This window comes from Heterocephalus glaber, unplaced genomic scaffold (genome assembly GCF_053883595.1).
Source record: "Heterocephalus glaber isolate CG9 unplaced genomic scaffold, H.glaber_assembly_v1.0 deba00000809, whole genome shotgun sequence".
Taxonomy (NCBI): domain Eukaryota; kingdom Metazoa; phylum Chordata; class Mammalia; order Rodentia; family Bathyergidae; genus Heterocephalus; species Heterocephalus glaber.
Window position 1 is genome coordinate 12,362,892 of NW_028258163.1, and position 22,269 is coordinate 12,385,160.

Below are 22,269 nucleotides of genomic sequence, written 5' to 3' on the forward strand. Positions count from 1 at the left end.
GAAAATGTAAAATATGATCTCGATTGTTAGTGATTTAGAAGGCATATTAACATTAAAGATTGTGAGATCAGAAAATAAATCTACTTAACCTTCTTTGACTTGAGATCTTCCAAATCATTTCAACATCTGTGTTACAACTTTGAAACACCAACTCAAAGAAAAACTTCCCAAGGAAGGATAATGATCTGAGCCCCAAGATGCCTGGACCGCATCTGATGCCTGCACTCCAACTTGGACTAATTAAATCGCTATTGCTGGAAGGGGGCCTTCAGAATTACATTTATTATATTTTTTAATCTTCCCAGGGTTATTATAATAGCAGCCAAGGTGTAGAAAAGCTTGAATAAAGTGTTCTGAACACAATAGCTGAGTGTCTTGCAAATAGTAGGGGAGTTATCCTCTAGTCTGGATCTTCCCTCCCAGCCACTTTTAATATATTAGTGCTGCATTACCCAAAAGGGAGTCAGTACACTGGAACAAAGCTCAGGCCAAACAGAGAAAGAGAACGGGAGTCAGAAACAGGGTGCTGTGGTACACATGTGCCCCATCTTCTTGGGAGGCTGAGGCAGGACAGTTACTTAAGTCTAGGAGTTTGAGACCAGACTAGGCAATGTAGCAAGACGTTATCTTAAAAAAGGAGAAGGAGGAGAAGGAGGAGGCGGAGAAGAAGTAGAAGGGAAGGAAGGAAGGAAGAAGGAAAGAAATAAAGAAAGAGAAAGAAAGAAAGAAAGAAAGAAAGAAAGAAAGAAAGAAAGAAAGAAAGAAAGAAAGAAGAGAAAGAAAAGGAAGATTTTTAAAAGGTTCTATTTTGGTGTAGATTTTTTTTTTAACTTGTTTGGTGGTGGTGGTATTTGGTTTGCTTTGGTTCAGTTTGGTTTTTTGTTTTGTTCTGTTTCTGTACTTTTGTTTTGCTTTGTTTTTTTTGTTTGTTTGTTTGTTTTGTTTTTTTGGTACTGGGGATCAAACTCAGGTCCGTGCGCTTCCGGAGCAGGCGGCGAAACCACTGAGCCAAATCCCCAGCCCCCCTCCCCTTTTTTTTTTGAGACAAGGTCTTACTATGTGGCCCAAGCTGGCCTGGAACAAGTTATGTTGACCAGGCTGCTCTGGAAATCATAATCCTCCTGCCTCAGTCTCCCAAGAGCTGGGATTACAGGTATGTACCACCATTCCTGGTTTTGAAAAGGTTTTATATTTCATATTTTAAAAAGGATTAAAGTAGCAATATTTATTGAAATTTCTTAAATTTATAGTTTAGTTGGTTGTGATTATTTTATTTTGAACATCACACTGAGAAGTGTCCTTAACCACCCAGACTGTCTGACCCTATGTTCGTGTCCTGCAAGGAGAACCCAGAATATGAAGATTCTCCCCTGCTTCTCTCTTGCTGACTCTCTCACTCTTGCTCATTTCCCTGCAATACTGAGAATATATGTTCTTTAGGCAAAAACTGTGTTTTCCGGGTGTGCCACTAGGAGTCTGTACAATGTTTTATAAACTGCTTTCCTGAGCTAGTCTTTGTGGTTAGATAAAAGCCTGACCAAGACTTTTTATCCACAGAGGAGACCAGAAGAGGGAGACAGAAGCTGTCCTGGAGTGGTGTGAGAACCCACAAGGAGAGAAGCCAGGCAATTGTAAGAGGGTATAGTCATATTTGCAAGTGAAAGAATATAAGTTTTAATCCCTGGCTAATTCTCTGTCTTGATAGTTTGCCCCACACAATGGAGCCTTTGGCTTTTGGTTAAGGTGAAGTCAGACTTAATACCTTTTTCACATCTACTCCCAATCCTAATGCTCTGGGTTTTCCTACCAAATTCCTAACCAGGCTAATTTTCTCTGATACTACTCTTTTTGTATCTCTTCTTACCCCACTTCTCATTTTGTCCCTCATCTTAAATAATATTTTGTCTCTTCCCCATCAAAAAGAAGAGTCATCATCACCCTCCTTCCCACTACTCCTCTACCACCACTAAAATAGCAGGGCGGGCTGCAGAGCACACTTCCTGTCAAATAGCACTGTTTTTAATAAGTCATTGCCAGCAGAAATTAGCCAGAGGCATAAGGGAAATGTGGAATTGTAACCTAGATGTTGAGAAGGATCTTTAAACATTGGGATTTTCTTATATAAGCTGCTTCTCCAGCTTCCTCATGCTGACAGTATAAACTCCCACCTCCTCTCCTCTGCTCAGATAAAGGGGATGAGAAGTTACTGGAAAAATGCGCATCCCTCTGAAAAAATATGTACATGCTGGCCCCAAGAGGTCAAGGTATTGTTTTGGTTTCCACAAGAGAGGAAGAGAGCAGAGATTGGCCTTGAAGATAAAAACAGCTTGAGAATTTCCTTGTCCATTTTCTCCCCCCACCCAACTTCTTTGCAATAATAACCCTTGTACAGAGAAATAGAGGTCTGAGGCAAGAAGAGGCTTTTCCACCTCCCTTGGAGCTGGTTTTGAATAAATCCTTTTATTTTCTCCAAAAACTTCTGCTTCCTTTGTTTTGGGGGAGCAACATGTAGTATAGACCTTAACCTTGGGTAGCCAAATCAGGAGACAACAAAAATGGTTGTCTGCCTTCAAGAACAGAAAGGATAAGGAAAATAGAGAAATAAATGAGGGAAGAAATCATGAAAATAAAAGCCAAACCACAGTAAACTAAACCCTTTTTTCCTTCAGTCTCCCTGACTCTTGGCTATGTTACAGTCTAGGAAAGTGAAGCAAGGAAAAACTCTAGGGGGGAGAAAACCTCAAAATCAAATCACAGAGGAATTTTTATTGGTATTTTCTCAGCCCTATACATGTGTAACTATACTTATTTCTTTATGTACTGTCCTTTAGTGGAAATAGCCACTTGCATTCTATACTTATCTAACCCCATACCTTTTCCCTCCAAAGGTAGATCCAATATCTTCTCTGCTAAAATTATTCTTTCACCAACTTCTTTGTTTTTAAGAGCAAGAAAGGGGAAAATGTGCTTGATAACATGTGATGGATTTGACAGACAGATGTAAGACTCTTGTATATGATGAACAAAGAATTGCAAGTGTACATTCAATGTACACTCAATGGTAAAAGAAAAAGCAGCTACACTTATTGAAGATAGTGGATGACGTGCTCAAAGCAGGTCTGTGCCAACAGAAACAAAAATGTGGCATGAACAGAAAAGTGGTGTCAGGATGTCAGGAAAATAAAAAGCACACAGATAAATCAGGCTTTTGAATTTTAAAGGATGTGCACCCCAGCCCAGGTGTCTCTCACTGGGTCTCTGGATAAAATTGACAGGAATAATTGACAGGGTGCTGAGCCATCTCAGAGGCACCATAACATGTGCATGCGTGTCCCAGAGTTTACTCTGATTAAATTAAATACATGAGATGCAATCTATATATATGAATCTTTAATGAGGTTCAAGTGAGGAAAAGGTTGTTGAAGGTCAGGCCAGGAGATCTAACACACATGTGCCCTGGCCTGAAGCTTTAGATTTTTTTTTTTTTTTTTTTTTTTTTGGTACCGGGGATCAAACTCAGGTCCTTGAGCTTGTGAGGCAGGCAGCGACACCACTGAGCTAAATTCCCAGCCCTTCTTTAGATATTTTCAAGATCTTATTTATTTATTTCTTTGTTTGTTTGTTTATTTATTTTTAGAGCAATAGAAGGAGAAATGGCCCAGGGGTGTTGCCCAAATTCAGGTGTATGGCGAGGGAATGGTCTCCCAGCCCCAATTGTGCTACTACCTTTACTGAATAAGAGATCCTCTCATCTCATTCATTCTATTGAGCATCTAAAGTGAGCACTATTCTGCTTTTTAGTCCTAATTCGGAAAAATGGCTCACTCTCCTCCTCTTTTTCTCATTTTCCTGACCCTCCTTCTCTCCATCTTCCTATACCAGACTAGGTTCAACATCTGTGTACTTGGCAAGGCATAAGTGGAAAAGATCCAGAGAAAAAGATTGGAATGCTAATTTTAAAAAAAACAAAACAGGAAAGGAGAACAAAGGAAAGAGAGGGAAAAAAGAAGCAAAGCAAAGAGGCACGTAGTGAATATGGCAGGGAAGATAAAAGGGTAGAAAAAGAGTTAGGAAAAAGAGGGCTTCCTTGCCCCTTCGACAGCATGAATTCTGTTGTGATCTATATCCCCTGCCAAATATCAGCAGACGCCCAGATCTAGGCCCTATATTTTCCCCCCAGGCTCATCTAAAGAGACCTGGGCCACATGGTTTTCAAGAGGCAGTCACAGATTTGCATCCACAGCAGAGAAGTGCTATTGTGCAAAGCCTAGGAGTCATGTAATTGGCATAGAAGCTCAAGGTGGGTAGGAGGGAGGAGATGGGCAAAGGATGCATTAAATTCATACCCAAAGGTAAACTCAGACCAGAGAACAGACTGACGACAAGGGTTATGGTAAGGACAAGAGCAGTAGTTTTCTTACCCCTTTCCAGGGCAAGGGTTAGAAAAGACAGGCAGAAAAACTAGGCATCTTTGCTCTATTCTCCCACCTGTGTTCCCAGGACCAAAACAAAAATTACATGACCCCTAAGGCAAAGATGAACTTTATTTTCAGAAGAGAATGATAAAGAATAATCTGTCTTCTCTTCTCAAGACCTTTTCCACAGGATACCTAAGAAGAGGAGAGCAGCAAGAGAAAATGGAAATGGGAAAGCAAATGGAAGAGAATAAGATGTAGAGAAGGAATAGGATAAGCTGCTTCATTGTATAGCTGTTAACTGGAGCTTCATGTCCTTACAGGTTATAAGAATGACCTTTTCCATAATGAAAGTTAGGTAATTGCAGTTGGGGGTGACTTGGCTTAGTTTAGACAACTTGCAGTATGTTAAGTCAAAAGGGCGAGGGCTTTTGTGACATTTGGCCCCCTTGAGCTCACAGGCTACAGCAGGACTGTTACAGACGGCTTTGACTATTTTGGGATCCTCATGGATGAATGTGTACTCAGGTATGCAACTGTGATTACGCTGCATCACCTTGGGTGCCATCATGGCATTACATTCTCTGGCTGTCAAGTCAAGCCTAAGATAGTCTCTGTAGCTCTGAAAGCGGGCCTCCGCTCTGAGACCTTGGTTCCCTCCAACCTCATCTTCGCTGAAGACGGTCTCTTCTGGCCAGCCAGGCTGCACAATTGCTTTGTTGCTAAGCACCAGGGTTTCTGGGGTTTGAGTGCCCTTTCTCTCCTCAGTGGCCTCAGCTTTGTCCTGTAAGTCACTGGACCAAAATTCATTCAGTGGCTGATCACTGTCCTCCAGGACTGCTGCAGCCATTTGAAGCCCCAGCCCTAGGCCCAACCCCAGGCCCAGGAGCAGCAGAAGCATGATGACAAAGATCTGTACCAGGGTCAGCTTCATATTGCCTGGAGAAGAGGGAAAAAGAAGGACATGGTGTTGAGATAAAAACTGGCTCCTGTAGAAACAATGGTCACCCTAAATCATATAACAGTAGTCTCCAACCTTTTTGGCGTCAGGGACCAGTTTCATGGAAAATAAGTTTTCCTTTTTAAATTAATATATGTTTGCAATACCTAACAATTACTTTCCCCAGCACTAGTATCACCACCTCAGATCATCAGGCATTAGACTCTCATGAAGAACACACAAGCTGGATCCATCTAACGCACAGTTCACACTAGAGTTCTTGCTCCTATGAGAATTTAATGCTGCCACTGATCTGACAGGAGGTGGAGCTCAGGTGGCAATGTCAGCAATGAGGAATAGCTATAAATACAGATGAAGCTTCACTCATTCACCCTCCTCTCACTTGCTGTACACCCCTGTTCCTAACTGGCCACAGACCAGTACCTGCCAATGGGTCCAGGGTTGGGTCTCCTCCGGCTTCTGCACATTACTCCACCCTCCTAAGGCAGTAATCCTTTTCATCTCCATTTATCCTGTTCCTTCCCACCATTACTGTGTAATAAGCTGTAGATCCTGAAGACTGTTTGGAAGATGACCGGGAGAAATGCTTCCGAAATTGATTTACATATTAGGAATCAGTGAGGGAAGTTAAAACCAATCAATTCTTAAACAGAAATTATTTTGAAGTTTCCAAAGAGAATAGTAAGAAAGAGAAATGAGTACAGAGAAATTCTTGTAGAATGCCTTACTCTAAGTAGAGGACTAGGACTATGATAGGAAACAAAGTCTCTATTTTCATCCCAAAATTACTTTTGCACATTACTATTATTCTCCATCCCCCAAAATATAAATATGAATACAAAAGTTCCCACAGTCTATTCTCACTCTTAAGCTGAGGCGGGAAGAATTATGTCAAACTTCACATCTCAGACCCCTGCTAAAGCTACATCTTGTCATGCCAGAGACTTTCCCTTACTGAAGACCTTGTGATAATTTAGATCTAAAATCTCCCCCCAAAGTCTCATGTTCAAAGGTGGGCCTTTGGAAGGTGACTGGATCATGGGGGTGCTGTGCTCATGAGTGAATTAATCCACTGATGAGTCCAGAGCTGACCATAATATTCAGAAGTGGAGCACAGACAGAAGAGGCAGGGCTCTGGGGCCATGACTGGAAGAGCATACTCTTGTTCCCAACTGCCATGCAGCACTGAGCAGCTTTCCTCCACTATGCTGTTTTGCCATGAAATTTCTGCCTTGGAGCCAGCCAGCCATGGAGTGAACCCATGGAAACTATGAGCCAAAATAAACCTCCCTTCCTTTAAGTTGTGGTTGTCAGCTATTTTGACAAAAGAATGACTAATACAGATCTCTTATTATCAAGATATTTCTGCTGATTAGGTTTGTGTTATTATGGAATAAATGGACTAAAAATGAAACCAAAGAAAATCAAACAAGTGACTGGTGGGTTCCCTTACTAATAAAGATCCTGGTGACAGTGGAGGAAATGAGCATGCACCTCTGTCCTGCTAGGCCAATCTTGTCCCCTTATCAAACACAGGAAAGAAAAGCTACAGAGAATATTATTGATACAACTGATAAAATTAGAATATAATCTGTGGAAGAGGTAAAAGTCTTATATCAGTGCTTGACATACTAAATTTTTAAATTGTAGTCTGATTAGTAGAATATCCTCGTTCCTAGAAAATGCACAAAATATTATGGAGCACAGTGTATGCAGCCTAGTGTCAATATAGAACATAGATATATAAACGTATATGTGTGTGTCAACAAGCGCATGCTGATAGGAAAGATGAAAATGATAAAATAAATTGGGAAAAAGAATTTTAAATAATATATCTGGATAAGGAGCAATCAGAATTTCCTTATTATTATGCAAACTTGTCCCCTATTGCAATTCTTCTAGAAAGATGAGAATACCCCTCCCATTTTTAAGTTTAAAATAAGTAACCTCCCATGTTGTTCCCTGGGACAACCAACACTACGGTGACTTACCTGCACACCTACGTAACTTCAGAGACCCTTGGGTCCTGTTCCCTAAGTTCTTCCCTCCCAGGGTTTTCTTCTCTGTGAGCACTGCCCTGGGTGCTGGTTGGCATAAAAATGATCATCTCCTGGTAGCCTATGTGCTCTTAAACATAGTTTGACTTCCTAAGCCTCGCCGCCCCCCTCTTCTCCCACCCAGCACTGAATGCACATGCTTAGCCAATTTGCCTTTCTGCTCCCACAAACACTTTGAAGTAAGGCTTTTTTGGGCAATGAAAGAGAGTCAGACGTCCAAGACAGGAAATGTCTCCAGCCTAGGAAGTTGTCGACAGTTTTATTTCATCAGTCAATTGTTCCACTCTTGAATTACACCCACTAGCTTGCGTTTTATAATAAACGGTCTGACTTTTGTGCATGAATTTCAAAAATTGTCTCATGTTCTCTACATTTACTTAAATCTTTCTCTATTATTTCTGAAATGTGAAGATTTTGTCCTTTATTTGGGTTACCTCTCCGAGATGGTTGTTTTGCTTTCTCCATTTTTCAACTGCATTATGACTTCATGTGAAGATGTGGAATACTTGGGTTAATCATAAATTTTCACTTGCCTTACCTAACCCTTCACCCAGCCCTCCACCCTCCACTCTCTCTTTCCATCCTCCAGCCAATAACCACACACCCATAAGAACATACAGATTTTGCAAATGTGATTATTTAACCTTAGACAAAAGCTTATCCAAAACAGCACAATCACTGTCAGTCCTTACAGCCTGGATAAATAAAACCAGGAAAGTTATGAGGTTGATATTAAGGTTCACTTCTTTAGCTAAACTTGATACCATGAGTTAGTATTTTTTAAAGTACCCTGGGGACTATTAAAGTACTATGAAAAACCTCTCTAGACATAAACAAGGCTTCTTTAGGAGGTTTTTCTTAGTCATTCAGGAAGAGTTTCCAAATGGTAGTCTGGGAGCAATTTCTGTGATCTACAAGATCTACTGGGCTGACTTTTTGCGTGCTGACATTTATAATTTACAATAATAACAATTCACCAATGGCAACCAATTCTGAGGAGGCACTTACTGCATTTCACTGTCACAGTTTGCTTGTGCTGTCTCTCTTTGGTGTCCACTCAGCCCATTCACTAAGATGACATCTGTTTGCAACATGAAGAAGACATCAACACTCTGCTGAGCTCAGCAGCAGGCTAGGGTCAGTAGGGATATTATTTTCAATTACAGACACCTCCCTGCTTCTTTGTTATTGGGGTGTTTTGATTACTACTGAAGATTTTTTTTTCTTTTTTTTCTTTTTTTGGTACTGGGGATCAAACTCAGGACCTTGTGCTTGTGAGGCAGGCGGTAGAACCACTGAGCTAAATCCCCGCCCCTAAAGATCATTTTAAACTAAACTTTGATTGAATATGAAGAAAGGCTCTAAGTCTGCAGTCTAAATATAGCTTTTAGATTGAACATATTTTTATTTTTGATTTTTCCTTTTCTAGGGTACAGCTTTCTCATATTTTAAATTTGGATAATAAAGCCAGGTGTGGTAGCACACTCCTATAATCCCACGGCTCAGGAGACTGAGGCAAGAGGATTGCCTCCAATTTGAGGCCAGCCTGAGCTATAGTGAATTCAAGACCAGCCTGAGCTATATAGTGAGACCCTGTCTCAAAAAAACAAAATAATAGTAACACCTCATAGGACTGTCGTGAATATTATACAAACACGGCAAGCTAAATGTGTTAGCTATTGCTCTTGCCCAGCAATTACCACCACATGCTCCTTCCCTGTCCAATCAATACCAGCCTCCTGATTAAAAATAGCACATACTAAGGACCACACTACCAACACTGCTCACTGCTGCTCCTAGAACAGTCAAACAATAACCTAGAATCTCCAAGAAGGAATTAAAGCTCATACAGGCTGACTCTTCATTTGAGATTTTTTTTACAGTGAGTGTAAGAGGTTAATATCTCATATACTACAATGAGTAATGGTAGTTCTGATAATAGAACTCCTGACTTCTAGTTAGATACTTAGCTTTAGAGATAGAACAGATATCCTGATTGGAAAACTGACAAGCCATATAAGGCTTAGATTCTGAATGTCAGGGCTACTTCTCATTGTAAATTAATGGGCAGAGGCCACCAATGGGAAACAACTGAGATGAGCCCTTTGACTCCTGCCAGCTCATTCCCTGGTGTAAGCATCCAGGCTGCAAGAGAAAGAATAAGAATCTAGACAGAGTCTGTCAGTCTCCCTGAGCTCAGGAAGTGGAACTGAGGGGCCAAGGAGGCCAAGGCAACCAGAGTTTATAGGGCAGAGCACCAGAAGGGACAGAATTGGAGAGAGGACTTTAGAGATCTGGAGTTATGACAATACCACTGCACATCCCTCGGGGTAGCCGAAATAAAACATAATCAAATGCTGGCAAGGACACAGAGAAACTGCATCTCTCGTATGGTATATTGCTAGTGAAAATGTAAAATGTTACAGCCACTCCAGAAACTAGTTTGGTGAATTCTTACAATATTAAATTTACACTAATTTACTCTTATACAACCTTGCAATTGCACTACCTGTACACAAGTAAAATAGCAATTTTATGCCTAATAGCTAAAAATTGGAAACAGCCTAAAAGTCCCTCAGTAGGGGAAGTGTTAAATTGTAGTACCTGAGTACTAAAAAAATTTTTATTTGGGGTGGGTTTTTTTTTTTTTTGCTTTTTTCTTGTTGTTGTTGTTGCTTTGTTTTGTTTTGTTTAACTTTCTTCGTACATGTTTGCAGAATATAATGACCACATTCACTGCAGAAAATTGGAACATGTACATAGCACATGTCACTTCTTTTTTTCTCCCTTCCTCTCCACTTGTTTCTAAAAATTGAGCTCCGTGGTTCTGTCTCCTGCCTTGAAAGCACAAGGACCCAAGTTTGGTCCCCGGTACCAAAAAGAAATAAAAGTAGATACGTTGGTCATGCTGGATGCACCACAGAATTCTATTCAACAAGACAAAAGAATGAACTGTTGATAATGCAACAACTCAGAAGGATCTCAAGGGCAACTCCTGAGTGAAAAAAAAAAATAAAGTAAAATGATTGTGTATTGTATGGCTGCATTTATGTAACACGGGGAACAGATTAGTGGTTACCAGTGGTTAGGACGATAGGGGTGAGGATATGCATGTGCTATAAAGACGTATCACAAAGGAGATCTTTGTGGTGATGGACTAGGTCGGTATCTTGATTGAGTGATGACTGCGTGAATCAACACATAACAAAATTACACAGGTACACATAAACATACTATGCTAATGTCAACTTCCCATTTTTAATTCTGCACTGTAGTTAGGTAAGCTGTAAATACTGGGGCAAACTGTGGGAAAGGTACATGGAACTCTGAGTACTAGCTTTGCAACCTCCTATGAGTATGTAATTATAAATCAGGTACAAAAGCTTAAATACCATATGGTTTCTCTTATATGAGAAACCCAATTAGAAATAAAGATAGATATAGGAATTAGGGGAAGGGGACCAAGAGATGGAGGAAGAGGGGAGGGAGGAGAGGGAAAGAGGATAGAAAAAGGAAAGAAGATGTGCTGTGTACACGCACCAACTGCACACAAGGCTACTGCAAACATGTACTAATAAGAAATTAATTAATGTTTAATTACGTCGTGCATCCTTAATAAAATAAAAAGTTTTAAGGTTGTGTTGTGACTCAGTGGTAGAGCACTTCCCTAGAAAGCATGAGGCTCTGAGTTCAGTCCCCAGCACTGCAAAAATAAATGCATAAATTGAAAGATCCAGTGATAATTGAGTATAATAGATATAGGAATCTGTAGGACGTACAGTCTGGAGTAGAGACATAAATTTGGGAGACATCAGCACATGGTTAGGACATGAGACTGGATGAGAGTGAGTCTCAAAAGTGGAATTTCTTTGTTCTTTTACTTTGATTTTCTGGGTTGGGGGGGGAATTATTTTGTTTTGTTTTGTTTTGTTTGCAATGATACCTGAATAAACCCAGGTTCTCAGGATACTAGGCAAGCTCTCTACTACCAACTTTTAACCTACCCTTTGTTTTTGTTGTTGTTGTTGTTTGTGGGGGGGGATTGAATTCAGAACCTTGCACTTGTGAGGCAGGTGCCAGCACCACTGAGCTAAATCCCCTGCCCCTAGCCTTTGTTTTTAAAACAAGAAAAATCACTTGCTTGTTGATAGTAAAGACCCAGCAGAGAGGGAAACTGAAAATATAGGTGAGAAAGGAGAGACTAGGAGCAATGATTTTGAGTGCTCAGACTCTGAATGGACGTCTGGGTTAATATGTTTCAGTTTTTATTAAGAATCAACAAAGAGGACACTTGTTTGCTGTACAAGGTTGGATCTGGTAGCACTGTTGAGAACCGTTAACTAAAAGAATCCTGTATGAGCAGAGGTCTTGCAACATTGTGCATTCATGAGTTTCTGCTTCATTGTGTAGTTGTAGCTGCTTCTGTATTGTGTAGTTGTAGCCCCTCCTGTCTAATAAAGTTGTCTAGCTATAAGAATATTGCTCAAACTTGGGCATAGAAGACATGGGAAGAGCAGAAGGAAATGCTGAACAATGTCTTTATCATAAGGAATCCAAACTGGTGTGGGTCCCAAACAAGCTGCTACTTTTTTCCAGGGTTTTTATCACCCACATGCCCAGCAGATACACAAAAATGGGAGGGGGGGCATTTTCTCAAAGACTGACACAGTGGTGGTGTATGTTCTGAAACACAACTCACTATGGAGCCCCAGCTGCCTTCAAACTTGCTATCCTCTTGCCTCAGCCCCCCATGTATTGGGATAACAGGAGCTACTGTGATTGGCCCTTGACATATTATTTGGGGTGAACCAATATCTAAACATTGTTCTCCATTAGGATCCTAGAGTGCTCAACTGTGCAGAGCATAATGTCAGTTTATCATTACCACCAATGCAAAAGGCCCTGGCCTATTAAAGACCCTCAGCAAAGGTCCACATAGTGAATGCTTCCTTACAACATCAGGCATTGAGAGCCTTCTTAAAGAGACAGTTCTTCAGGTTATGCTCTGCTCAAAACTAGACAGCAAAGGGGGAAACTAGATACCAAAACCTCACCTTTACTGGGCAAAGGAAACCACAAGGACTGGCAAAGAGTTGGCTTAATCCAGAGGAGGAGGTCTTTCTTGTAACTTGTACAAAGGTGATGTTTATGCTTTCTAGGAATCTAAGAAGATAACTTTACATTTTAGTTCATTGTTACAGAAGTAACCTCACATGCCTCTCACAACTTCTCTACCAGGCAAAAGACCTAAAATTATTTTTTCCATTTTCCAATAAAATTGGGGCCTGAAGATGGTGAGTTGCCTAAGACCACATAGGTAGTAGATGGCAAACAGGAATGGACCTGTCATCTGCTGGCTTCTACCCATCATTCCCCCTCCTATACCCTCTGCCTATACTTTGAGAGCTGGTTCCAGTTGAAGTCATTTCCTCATGGGTCTAGGGAACAACTGGTTACCATCCATGCCAAAAACAATCTTCAGTACATAGATAGACGTTTTCAGCTTTTCTTAAGAATCACAACAGCTCACATTTGTAAAACAAATTCAGACAAACCTGCTCAAAACCCATACAACCCAACCCTTCTAACCTTTGTCAATTATTTCACTCTTATAATCCTTCCACCCCCTTTCTAATTGCTGTGATTCCTCTGATGCGGGTTTGTACCTGCTCAGGGCCTGCATAGCTGTGGATCCATCCAATGGGCTACTCAGAGAGTTATTGTAACATGTCTTATTATTTCTGCCTGAGTGATTTTGGCAGCATCTGTATCATCACAGGAGTTTTTTCCAGTAACACATGAACATTTAAAAAGACCACAATCACCCTACTCTGGTGCGAAAGGAAATTCCAGAACCAATGAAGTCTAGAGAAGGAACTCTCAGAAATCATATTTAACCTATGAATCTCTCTAGACAGGAAGTTCTCTGCTTCTCATAGCCTGTACCTGTGTTAGGGAAGATGCCAGCTCATTGACATTTCGGGTGTGTCCTGTATAAAAAGTTGTGTTCTTCCATTTTAATCAGTCAGTTTGGGTCATATTTGCTGATTTCATTGAAATTAGCTTAATTATCTTAGATACATTTGTCTGAAACTTTTTTTTGAAATGGCCTTATTACCTAGAAACAACCAACTTTTTAAGATACCTGCATACTCATTTCTTGTGGCACAATGCATAATAGGCAAGATATGGAACCAGCCTAGATGCCTATAAACACATGAGTAGGTAAAGAAAAGGAAAAAAGAACAAAATTTTGTCATTTTATAAACATGGAAATGGAGCATTAGGAATCTCCAATATCCCCATACAGCTAGTAAATGACAGCCAATATTTTAACATTTGAACTGAGATCTGTTGGGCTCAAAATCTATGTTTGTGGAAGTTCCTTTGTCAGAAAATGCCACAATGAAGAATTCTGGATAATGCCTAAGATTCATGAAAGAATTTGACACCAGGAGCGAAGAACTGAGAAGGAAAGAACACTGATAAAGAAGTAAGCGAGGGCTGGGGATGTAGCTCAGTGGTAAAATGCTTGCTTAGCTTGTGCAAGGCCCTAGGTCCCATCCCCAGCACTAGTTAAAAAAGGGAAGGCCTGGCAAGCATGAGTCCCTGAGTTTGATTTCTGGTACCCAAAACCAAACCAAACCAAAACTCAACAGTTTAAAAAAAAAAAAGGCATAGAAAAAAAAATAAAATTATTTCAAATGAAACTAAAAGAAAAAGGATTTTCACAAAGAAAATAAAAAGGAAGGAAGAGATGTGTGTGTGTGTGTTCTGTGGTTGTGTGTGTCTTTTAGAGTAGACAATGATCATTTCTGAAATGATTGATTAGTAATAGAAACACAATGCTTTTAAATTAGCCACAAAAAAGCCAAGCATGGTGACACATACCTGTAATCCCAGCACTTCAGAAGCTGAGGCATGAGAATCACCAGGACTTCAAGGCCAGTTTGGGCTGCACAGTGTGAGTTCAAGGCCAGCCTGAACTACATAGTGAGACCTGTCTCAAAAATATAAATAAAATAAAATAAAATAGCCACAAAATACTAACTTCACAGACAAAGGACCAAACTTTCAAACAATTGCCCTATGTAATATTTTAACTTGAGATAGTAGTCAAACAAGTTTTAGTATGAACACATTTAATCCAATTGCCAAAAAGCCTCTGAAATCAAAAGACAATATACGTGTCAGCTAAACTGGTAGCTTCTGATCTTTTAACCATCAAGGACCCTATTTAAATCTCACCTGGCGCACACCTATGATCCCAGCAGAAGGATCTTGAGTTCAGGACCAGTCTAGACAACATAGTGACAACCTACTTTAAAATAATTTGGAGGGGGGTACTGGGGATTGAACTTGGGACCTTGTGCTTGCTCAAAATAATTTTTTTAAAGGAGTCCTTTTATTGGTACATTTTAGGTCTACAATACAGTTACATTTATCATTGGGAACTTGTACCTTTACATGATGTATTGTGGTTCTTATTTTTTCCCCCTTCCCCTGCCCTCCCTTCACCCCCTCCACCCCTCCCTATTTACAAAGACTTTGCTTTCCGTTTTTTCTTTTCTCATATATTTTCCTTTCCCTCCTTTCCTTTCCCCTGCCCCTCCCACTTCCCCTACCCCTTTAGACCTTTTCTTCCTATTTCACATTATCAATTACTCATTTTGATCCTTTACACTTTTAGTTTCTCACACCAGAGAAAAATATTTGGTATTTATGCATGTGAGTTAAAGGACTCCTTTTAAAGAAAAGGCAAGTCCACAATTATGCGGCAGAAATACAGTACCTTTTCTTTCCCTGGGAAGAAGCCCAGAAGCTCCCTGCTATCCATGCACTGCATTCTCTGCTTTCTCTCCAGCCAGCTCTGATGCTCAGAACTCTCCAATCCCGTCCACCCTGGAGCCCTCACTGCCACCTCCAACCTAGCCACTCTGCAGCAGGTAGCAAGGACACAAAAGCTGTTTTGTTTTATTTTGCTTTTAATGTTTGAGACTGCTTCTTGCTCTACACTTCCCAAAACATAGCACTGTAGAGAATATTTCAATGTACTATATAAGAACAAGAAAATTCTAATAATTTGTAATGAAGTGTTCAGAAAAGAATATAAAACACAGATACCGCTACATAATTTTTAGCTCAAGGTATTGTATTTCTGTTAAATAGTGTGGACTTGCTTTTTCTTTAATTCCTGTCGGACAGAACAGTTTGTTTTGAAAACCTTTAAGTTCTATTTAAACATCATAAAATTTATGTCCTGGCAAAAAATAAAGGATTTCTTTTAATTTTCTCAAGCCCAAGGGTCCCTGTAAGCTACATTCTTTAGGCTTCTCCTGCTTGGAATGAGAAAAGGTGGCAGAGGCACCCAGAAAGCCCAGATGGCCACTCTGAAAGGATTTCAGGAGGTGGAGGCAGCACAGCTGACCAGCCCATCATGGCTCCAACCCTCAACTCACAGGCCCAAACTTGATTTTATTTGCACATCAGAAAAAATTGTGCAAGTTTTTAGTCTCACCATATTGACTCAACCAATCAGTTCCCAAATAAAACTGTAAAAAAAAGCTACACTGAAAAATATGCTTAACCCATCATTCTCTCTCTGACTCAAGAGGGAAACCAAACCATGAAGAGATGTTTGCTTGGTGAATAGGAGTGGGAAGTATTCGGGCTAGGATGAGGTTGCGAAAACATTTGAAGTTGGAATTAAGAAATGAGCCACTCCCTTACTCCTACGCAGTGGTGGTTTAGTAAGAAGTAATTCCCAAACTTTAGACTTTCCCCATCTAATCTCCAAGCTCTCCGATTCCCTTCCTAAAATACATTAACGTGTTTGTTGTTTTGTACTCTTTTATATTCCACCTTGTTCCAAGACAAGATTAAATTCAGGTTGGAAAAATATCTACAATAAATAATACAAATCAAATTTAGGTAAGAAAAAAGATACAGGATACAATTTGATTGGTTATGCTCTAGTGATATGGAAGCTAAAATTGCTACTCTTTTTGAAGCCCGCATTTTGGTCCACAAAGCTAGAGCTGTGGCTTCTTAACCCTCCAGTGTTAGATCAGTAGTTTAGACAGTTTAATATTATAAATGATAATTAGTTACAAATGCTGATTTGACTTAATTTAATTCTCAAATTATACAAATACTTTCAAATTTTGGAGAAATTGTGCTATTAAATTTATGAATTACAACTTCTTTTTCTCATTTTTACTGATAAAAATTAATTAAACAAGCTAGCTTATTAGAAAGTTTTTGTAAGAAGGAGATAACCAAAGTGGAATGAATAATAAGATTAATTTAAATTATCTTATTGTAGCCTCATTTATGGTTTCAGTGAAGATTTCTGAAACATTAAAATTAGCTTACTTTTTTTTTTTTTTTTTACATTTTAACACCTAGAAACATTCTTAAAGCCATGCATGGTGGCATATGCCTGTAATCCCAACACTCAGGAGGCTAAGACTGGAGAATGGCCATGAGTTTGAGGCTAGCCCAGGCTACACAGTGAGACCCTGTCTCCAAAAAAGAAGGAGGAGGATGAGGGGGAGGAGAGGGAGAGGAGGAAGAGGAAGAGGAAAAGGAAGAGGAAGGAGAAGAAGAGGAAAGAGAGAAAGATTCTTAAAAGAACTGCCAACCACTATATAAAAATAAGCCTGGGTCAAAATAAAAACAAAACACCTGTCTCGAAGGTAGACATAGGTGCACCTCAATTTACAAATCAGATGTTCCCGGCACAAAGAAACATCCCATGGAAGGAACAACTAAGATAAAATTTCGGGGTTGATGGGTTTGCTTTCTCTTCACAAAACTGGTTCTCTGGTCAGGTACTAATGACAATCAAGGCAACTAGTGGTCTGATGAGCATAGGCTTTTTCCTTATGAAGCCCAAATACCCTGGTAAGGGTACCAGACCAAGCCAGTCCTATGAGCAGGATGATCCTAAAAGGCAGGTTACAGAGCCTTAAGAAAGAAACATCTCAGCAACATGTAAATTTATCTTTTCTGAACTTTGAGTTTGTGAACTTTTACTTATTTATTTACTTGTACAATTTGTGGTACTTAATTCTTTTTTTATGTCTCCTTTCCCTCTCTTTTTCTCCTTCTTTTATCTTTTGGCCCCCTTCCTATTTGCAGAAGATCTATCTCCCTGTTTTCTTTTATCTAGCTTCTGTTTTGTTCCTTATGCTTCAGGTATATCAAATGAAAAAAATCTTGGGATATTTAAGCTTGTGTGTCATTTATTTCACTTGGCATTATAGTCTCAAGGTGCTTTCATTTTTCTACAAAGGACTCAAGTTTATCCTTTATAGCAGGGTAGTACATTATCATGTATAAATACATTTTCTTTATCCATTCGCCTATTGAGGGACATATAGGCTTCTTCCAGACTTAGATATTATGAAATGTGATGCTGTACACATGGGTATGCATGTATCACTGGAATATGATATCTAACTCTTTCAAGAAGATACCTAGTAGGGAAATGGCTAGGTTGAATAGTATTTCCATTTTTAGTTTTTGACAAATCTCCATACTGATTTCCATAGTAGTTGTACTAGGTCACATTCCCACCAATAAAATAGTTCCTTTCTCCACCAAAGCCTCATCATTCTTTCTGGAGTAACACTGAATCTAAACTTTCTGAGCTCGATTGGCAGACATCATCCCTATAGTACAGAATAGGTGCCCAGTAAAATCTGATGAAGAAGAGAGAAGGGAAGGAAGGAAATAGCAGAGAAGGGAGGCAAAGATGAGATCTGGAGAAATAAAAATTTAGAATTCTAGTAAGACATCAATAAGTATGCAGATCATACTGACTAGGTGAGACAATGGCAATGAAGTTCTATTAAAAAATGTCCCTATTCTTAGAAGTGCATGCCAGTGTATTCAAAAGCTAACTGACAGGATATACACAGCAGCTTATTATCAAATGGCTCAGGAAAAAAAAAAGGAAGCATGGGTGGTAAATTGTTAATAATTGATAGATTGGGTGAAAGATAGTCATGTTCATTATGCAATCCTCTCAAAACCTTTCTAAATGCTTGAAGTTTTCCAAGAAAAAAGGTTAGATTCAAATGAACATTAAAAATTGTCCCCAAAGTATATAAAATCAGTCAGGTGTAGTAACCAACACCTGTAATCCCAGCATTCTGGGAGGCTGAGGCAGGAGGATCACAAATTCAAGCCCAGCCTGGGAAACTTAGCAACTTACTAAGTTCCTGTCTCAAAACAGAACAAAAAATTATTTAAAGGGCTAGAGATGTAGCTTGATGTGAAGACCCTGGGTTCAATCCCTAGTTTCCCCATCCACACACTGTATAAAATCCATTGGAAGTACATCAAAATACTAACAGCGCTTATTCTGACTGAGTAATGAGGGGTTCTTTTTTGTTCTTTGTTATATTTCCCAATTGCTCTACATTTATACATTGTTTTTGCACTTATATAACATTTTTATTTAAAATTTAAGCTTTCGTTTGTCCCTCTGGCCTCTATCACTGTACCAAATCACCTGCTCCTGGGACCCAGCAAAGTAAGCTCCCTACAAACCACAGTTCTCTGTGTTCCCATGCATATCACTAGCCCACGAAGCTTCCCTAGACACTTTCCTCATAAACCATTGCCTACATAAAACATACCCTGTTTAAACTGCTCTCCTGGAACAAATGGCTTCCTCACCCTCCACGCATCTCTGGTTACGCGCAAGGCTTCTACGCACAAATCACTCTTCACAGAAGGCTCTGTGTAATCTGCTCTGCCTATCCTTTGAGTACTGACTCTGGTCCCCTGAGGCAAATTGAATCTGTCCTACAGTGAGGGTAAAGATTTCTCATTTGCTAAGCTAAAAAATGACTCTTTCCTGACTCATGAAGCATCAAATTGCTTCCCCTTCTTGGATCCTTGTCAGTCCCTAAACTTTCTGCTCTTGTGACCTAACTGATTAGATCCCACCCTGAAGTGGGTCAAGCAGAGGTAGAGTGCATGGATATATAATTATTGTAACATGAAAGTACAATGTATCCAGGCTCGGCAAACAAGTCCTAATGTTTCAGATTACATGATTTGAAAAGAATTTGAGAGATCATAAAGTCAAAACTTCCTCTCTACGGGCTTGTCAGTTATTCACCCAGCCCCTGCTTCAACAATTCAGGAGTCTAATTCCACAAATTCTTTTTACAGAGCTCTTCCTATTACTGAGTGGAATCTCTCTCTTACCCTAATCCTACCCCTCCAAAGTTGCATAACACAAATTTGATTCTCTTCTCTTCTGTATAAACAATGTTCAAAAGTAACAGAAGACAGAGCTGGGTATGTCATTAGTGGCAGCGTGCTTGCCTAGTAGGCACAAGGCCCTGGGCTCAATCTTTAGCACTGGAAAAAAAAAATGAGGATAGATCCTCACTACCTTGTTTCATTTCCAGTTTGCCACCAAGTCTATAGTCAACCTAAATGTGACATATTTCTACACATTGTTTTCTATCATCACTATATATATAGGCAAAGCTCCTAAATCTGAGTCCTGGATTAGCTATTCCTTTGCTGTGTCATGTTCATGTTGCAAAAAATTAGGAAACGTTTCTGAACACCTTTTGTGTGTGTGGTGTGTGGTGGTGGTGGTACTAAGGATTGAACCTAGAGCCTTGGCACTGAGTTACATTCTGAGCACTTTTTTTTTTTTTTTGCAATGTGACAGACTTTGCTAAGGCACTAAATTGCCCAGGCTGAGCTGAAACTTGCAATGCTCCTGCCTCAACCTCCCAGAATGTTGGGATTACAGGCAAGGATCATCATCCAAGCCTCTCTTTTTTCATCTCAAAAATGAAAGTGAGAATAATATTAGTGATGCTTGCTCAAGGGTTTACGTAACTATAGAAACTACTCATAAAAAGGTAGAATACAGTCGTGTAAACTGTAAAGTATTACATGCATATTACCTGCTGTATTTTTCACATTAGAAGTGCAGTCTCACCATGAGTCTCTTTCTGTTTTCTATGGTAAATTAGGCCCTTCTCTACTTGGTTGGCAAAATTTGGCCACACACGTTGGGATTCAGCATCAGTGGCTCTTTTGGAATGAGTGAATGAAAGTAATTACTCCCGGGAAATAAATCTATTTATAATGACAATTATCTAGCCTATTTCTTTTTAAAAATACTGCAATATAATAGGGCTAGGGATGTAGCAACTTCCTTCTGTACCACTCATTCCTCCACATCTTGAACAGCCTTATAATAGATTCTTTCCCAACTTGGCTCAAAGTGAGGCCATATTACTCAAATGTGTTTCCACATCTAGAGCCTTTTGGCTCTCTTAGCTAAATTTTAACACTGAAGCTCTGGGAAGAAGAGGCTGAATTCCCTTTATATCTTTAGAGTCTGCTAAAAAGTCATTACCTTGAAAGATCACCTTGCAGAGTTTTTTTCTACTTCCTAGTTCTGCTGCCCTCTTATGGATGACTATCAAGTCAAAACCAGGCTCCTAATATGGAGCCACTTCCTTCCATCATCAAGGATCCATAACACACAGCACATTTGTAACTGTGCATAACCAATTAAAGATCCCATTTAACTCCAAATATAATATAGAGTAACTTATTGGCTCCTTCATACTACACTCAAGTCCCAGTGGATTTCTTTCCACTTCAAGACGTCTCTCGTCAGAGAGAGAGAGAGAGAGAGAGAGAGAGAGAGAGAGAGAGAGAGAGAGAGAGAGACGAAAAGAAAGGAAAAGAAAGAAAAGAAGGGGAAAAAGGAAAATCCTTTCACTGCTTCCAATTACCAATCTCATATATTGAAAATTTCCTCAAAATAGTTGTTGGTACATGCCATCTTGACTTTCTCATCTTCCACTCTTTCTGGTGTACATTTCAATCATGGGATCACCCTTGCTACTCTTCACTTCTTTTGTTGAGACCTTTTCTTGGTTTGCCCTCCAAGACATCCTGCTTTCTACTTTTTCTGTTTCCTGGCTCTTGCTCAGACTCCTTCGCTCCTGATTTCTGTCCCTAAATGACATCATCCAGAACAATTTTTTGAAATACCATCTATGTGCTGATGACTTCCAAGTATTAAATCTCTCTCTTTGGATTCTAAATTCATCCACCTGCATATACTTCATGTCCATCTGGAGGTCTAGACTTTTCCAACTTAACATAAAAGCAAGCCTACCTTGCCAAAGTTGATCCTCTTTGAGAATCTCACCAATAGATTGAGACCCTTTACATTGAGAGTTATTACTGAAAGGTACTTATTCCTGTAATTGCATTATTTTCTTGTTGCTGATTCCCCACCACCACCACCCCTTCCTTTCTGCTTAGCTACTTACCTTGCATGATTTATTCATTCCATTAGCTTTTTGTTCATTTGCTTTGTTTTGTTTTGCATTATTGGCTTCATTGTCTCTTTCTAGCATATTCTTGAGACTATTTTGTAGTACTGATTTGGTGGTCATGAATTTCTTGAAGTACTCTTTACCATGGAAATACCTGATTTCTCCATCAACTTTGAAAGATAGTTTTGCAGGATACATAAGTCTGGGTTGAAATTTGTTTTCATTTAAGGGCCTGAAACACTCAACTTCAAGTTCTCCTGGCTTTTAAGGTGTTGAGAAATTTGCTGTAATCCTAATGGTTTTATCTTCACAAGTGATTCATTGCTTCTTTCTAACAGCTTTTAAGATTCTGTCCCTGTGTTGGACTTCCGGTTTGTTTTTTTTTTTTGTTTTTTTTTGGTACCAGGGATGGAACTCGGGTCCTTGTGCTTGCGCAGCAGGCGGCGAAACCACTGAGCTAAATCCCCGGCCCGACTTCTGGTATTTTTGATTGATGT

General features: G+C 39.6%; 1 protein-coding gene across 2 annotated transcripts; it reads right to left on the reverse strand.

The window, feature by feature from the left end:
* Nucleotides 1-1,376: 1,376 nt before the first annotated feature.
* On the reverse strand, nucleotides 1,377-19,217 carry Rnase10 (ribonuclease A family member 10 (inactive)). Of its 2 annotated transcripts, XM_021244540.2 has the most exons (4): nucleotides 19,082-19,217; nucleotides 14,325-14,433; nucleotides 8,442-8,514; nucleotides 1,377-5,354 (listed from the first exon to the last, which is right to left on the reverse strand). In XM_021244540.2, the coding sequence occupies exon 4, from the start codon at nucleotides 5,347-5,349 to the stop codon at nucleotides 4,699-4,701; it is 651 nt and encodes a 216-aa protein (XP_021100199.2). In that variant the 5' UTR covers nucleotides 5,350-5,354; nucleotides 8,442-8,514; nucleotides 14,325-14,433; nucleotides 19,082-19,217; the 3' UTR covers nucleotides 1,377-4,698. The 2 variants fall into 2 exon arrangements, with proteins under 2 accessions (XP_021100199.2, XP_021100201.2); XM_021244542.2 differs by lacking the exon at nucleotides 8,442-8,514.
* Nucleotides 19,218-22,269: the final 3,052 nt, after the last annotated feature.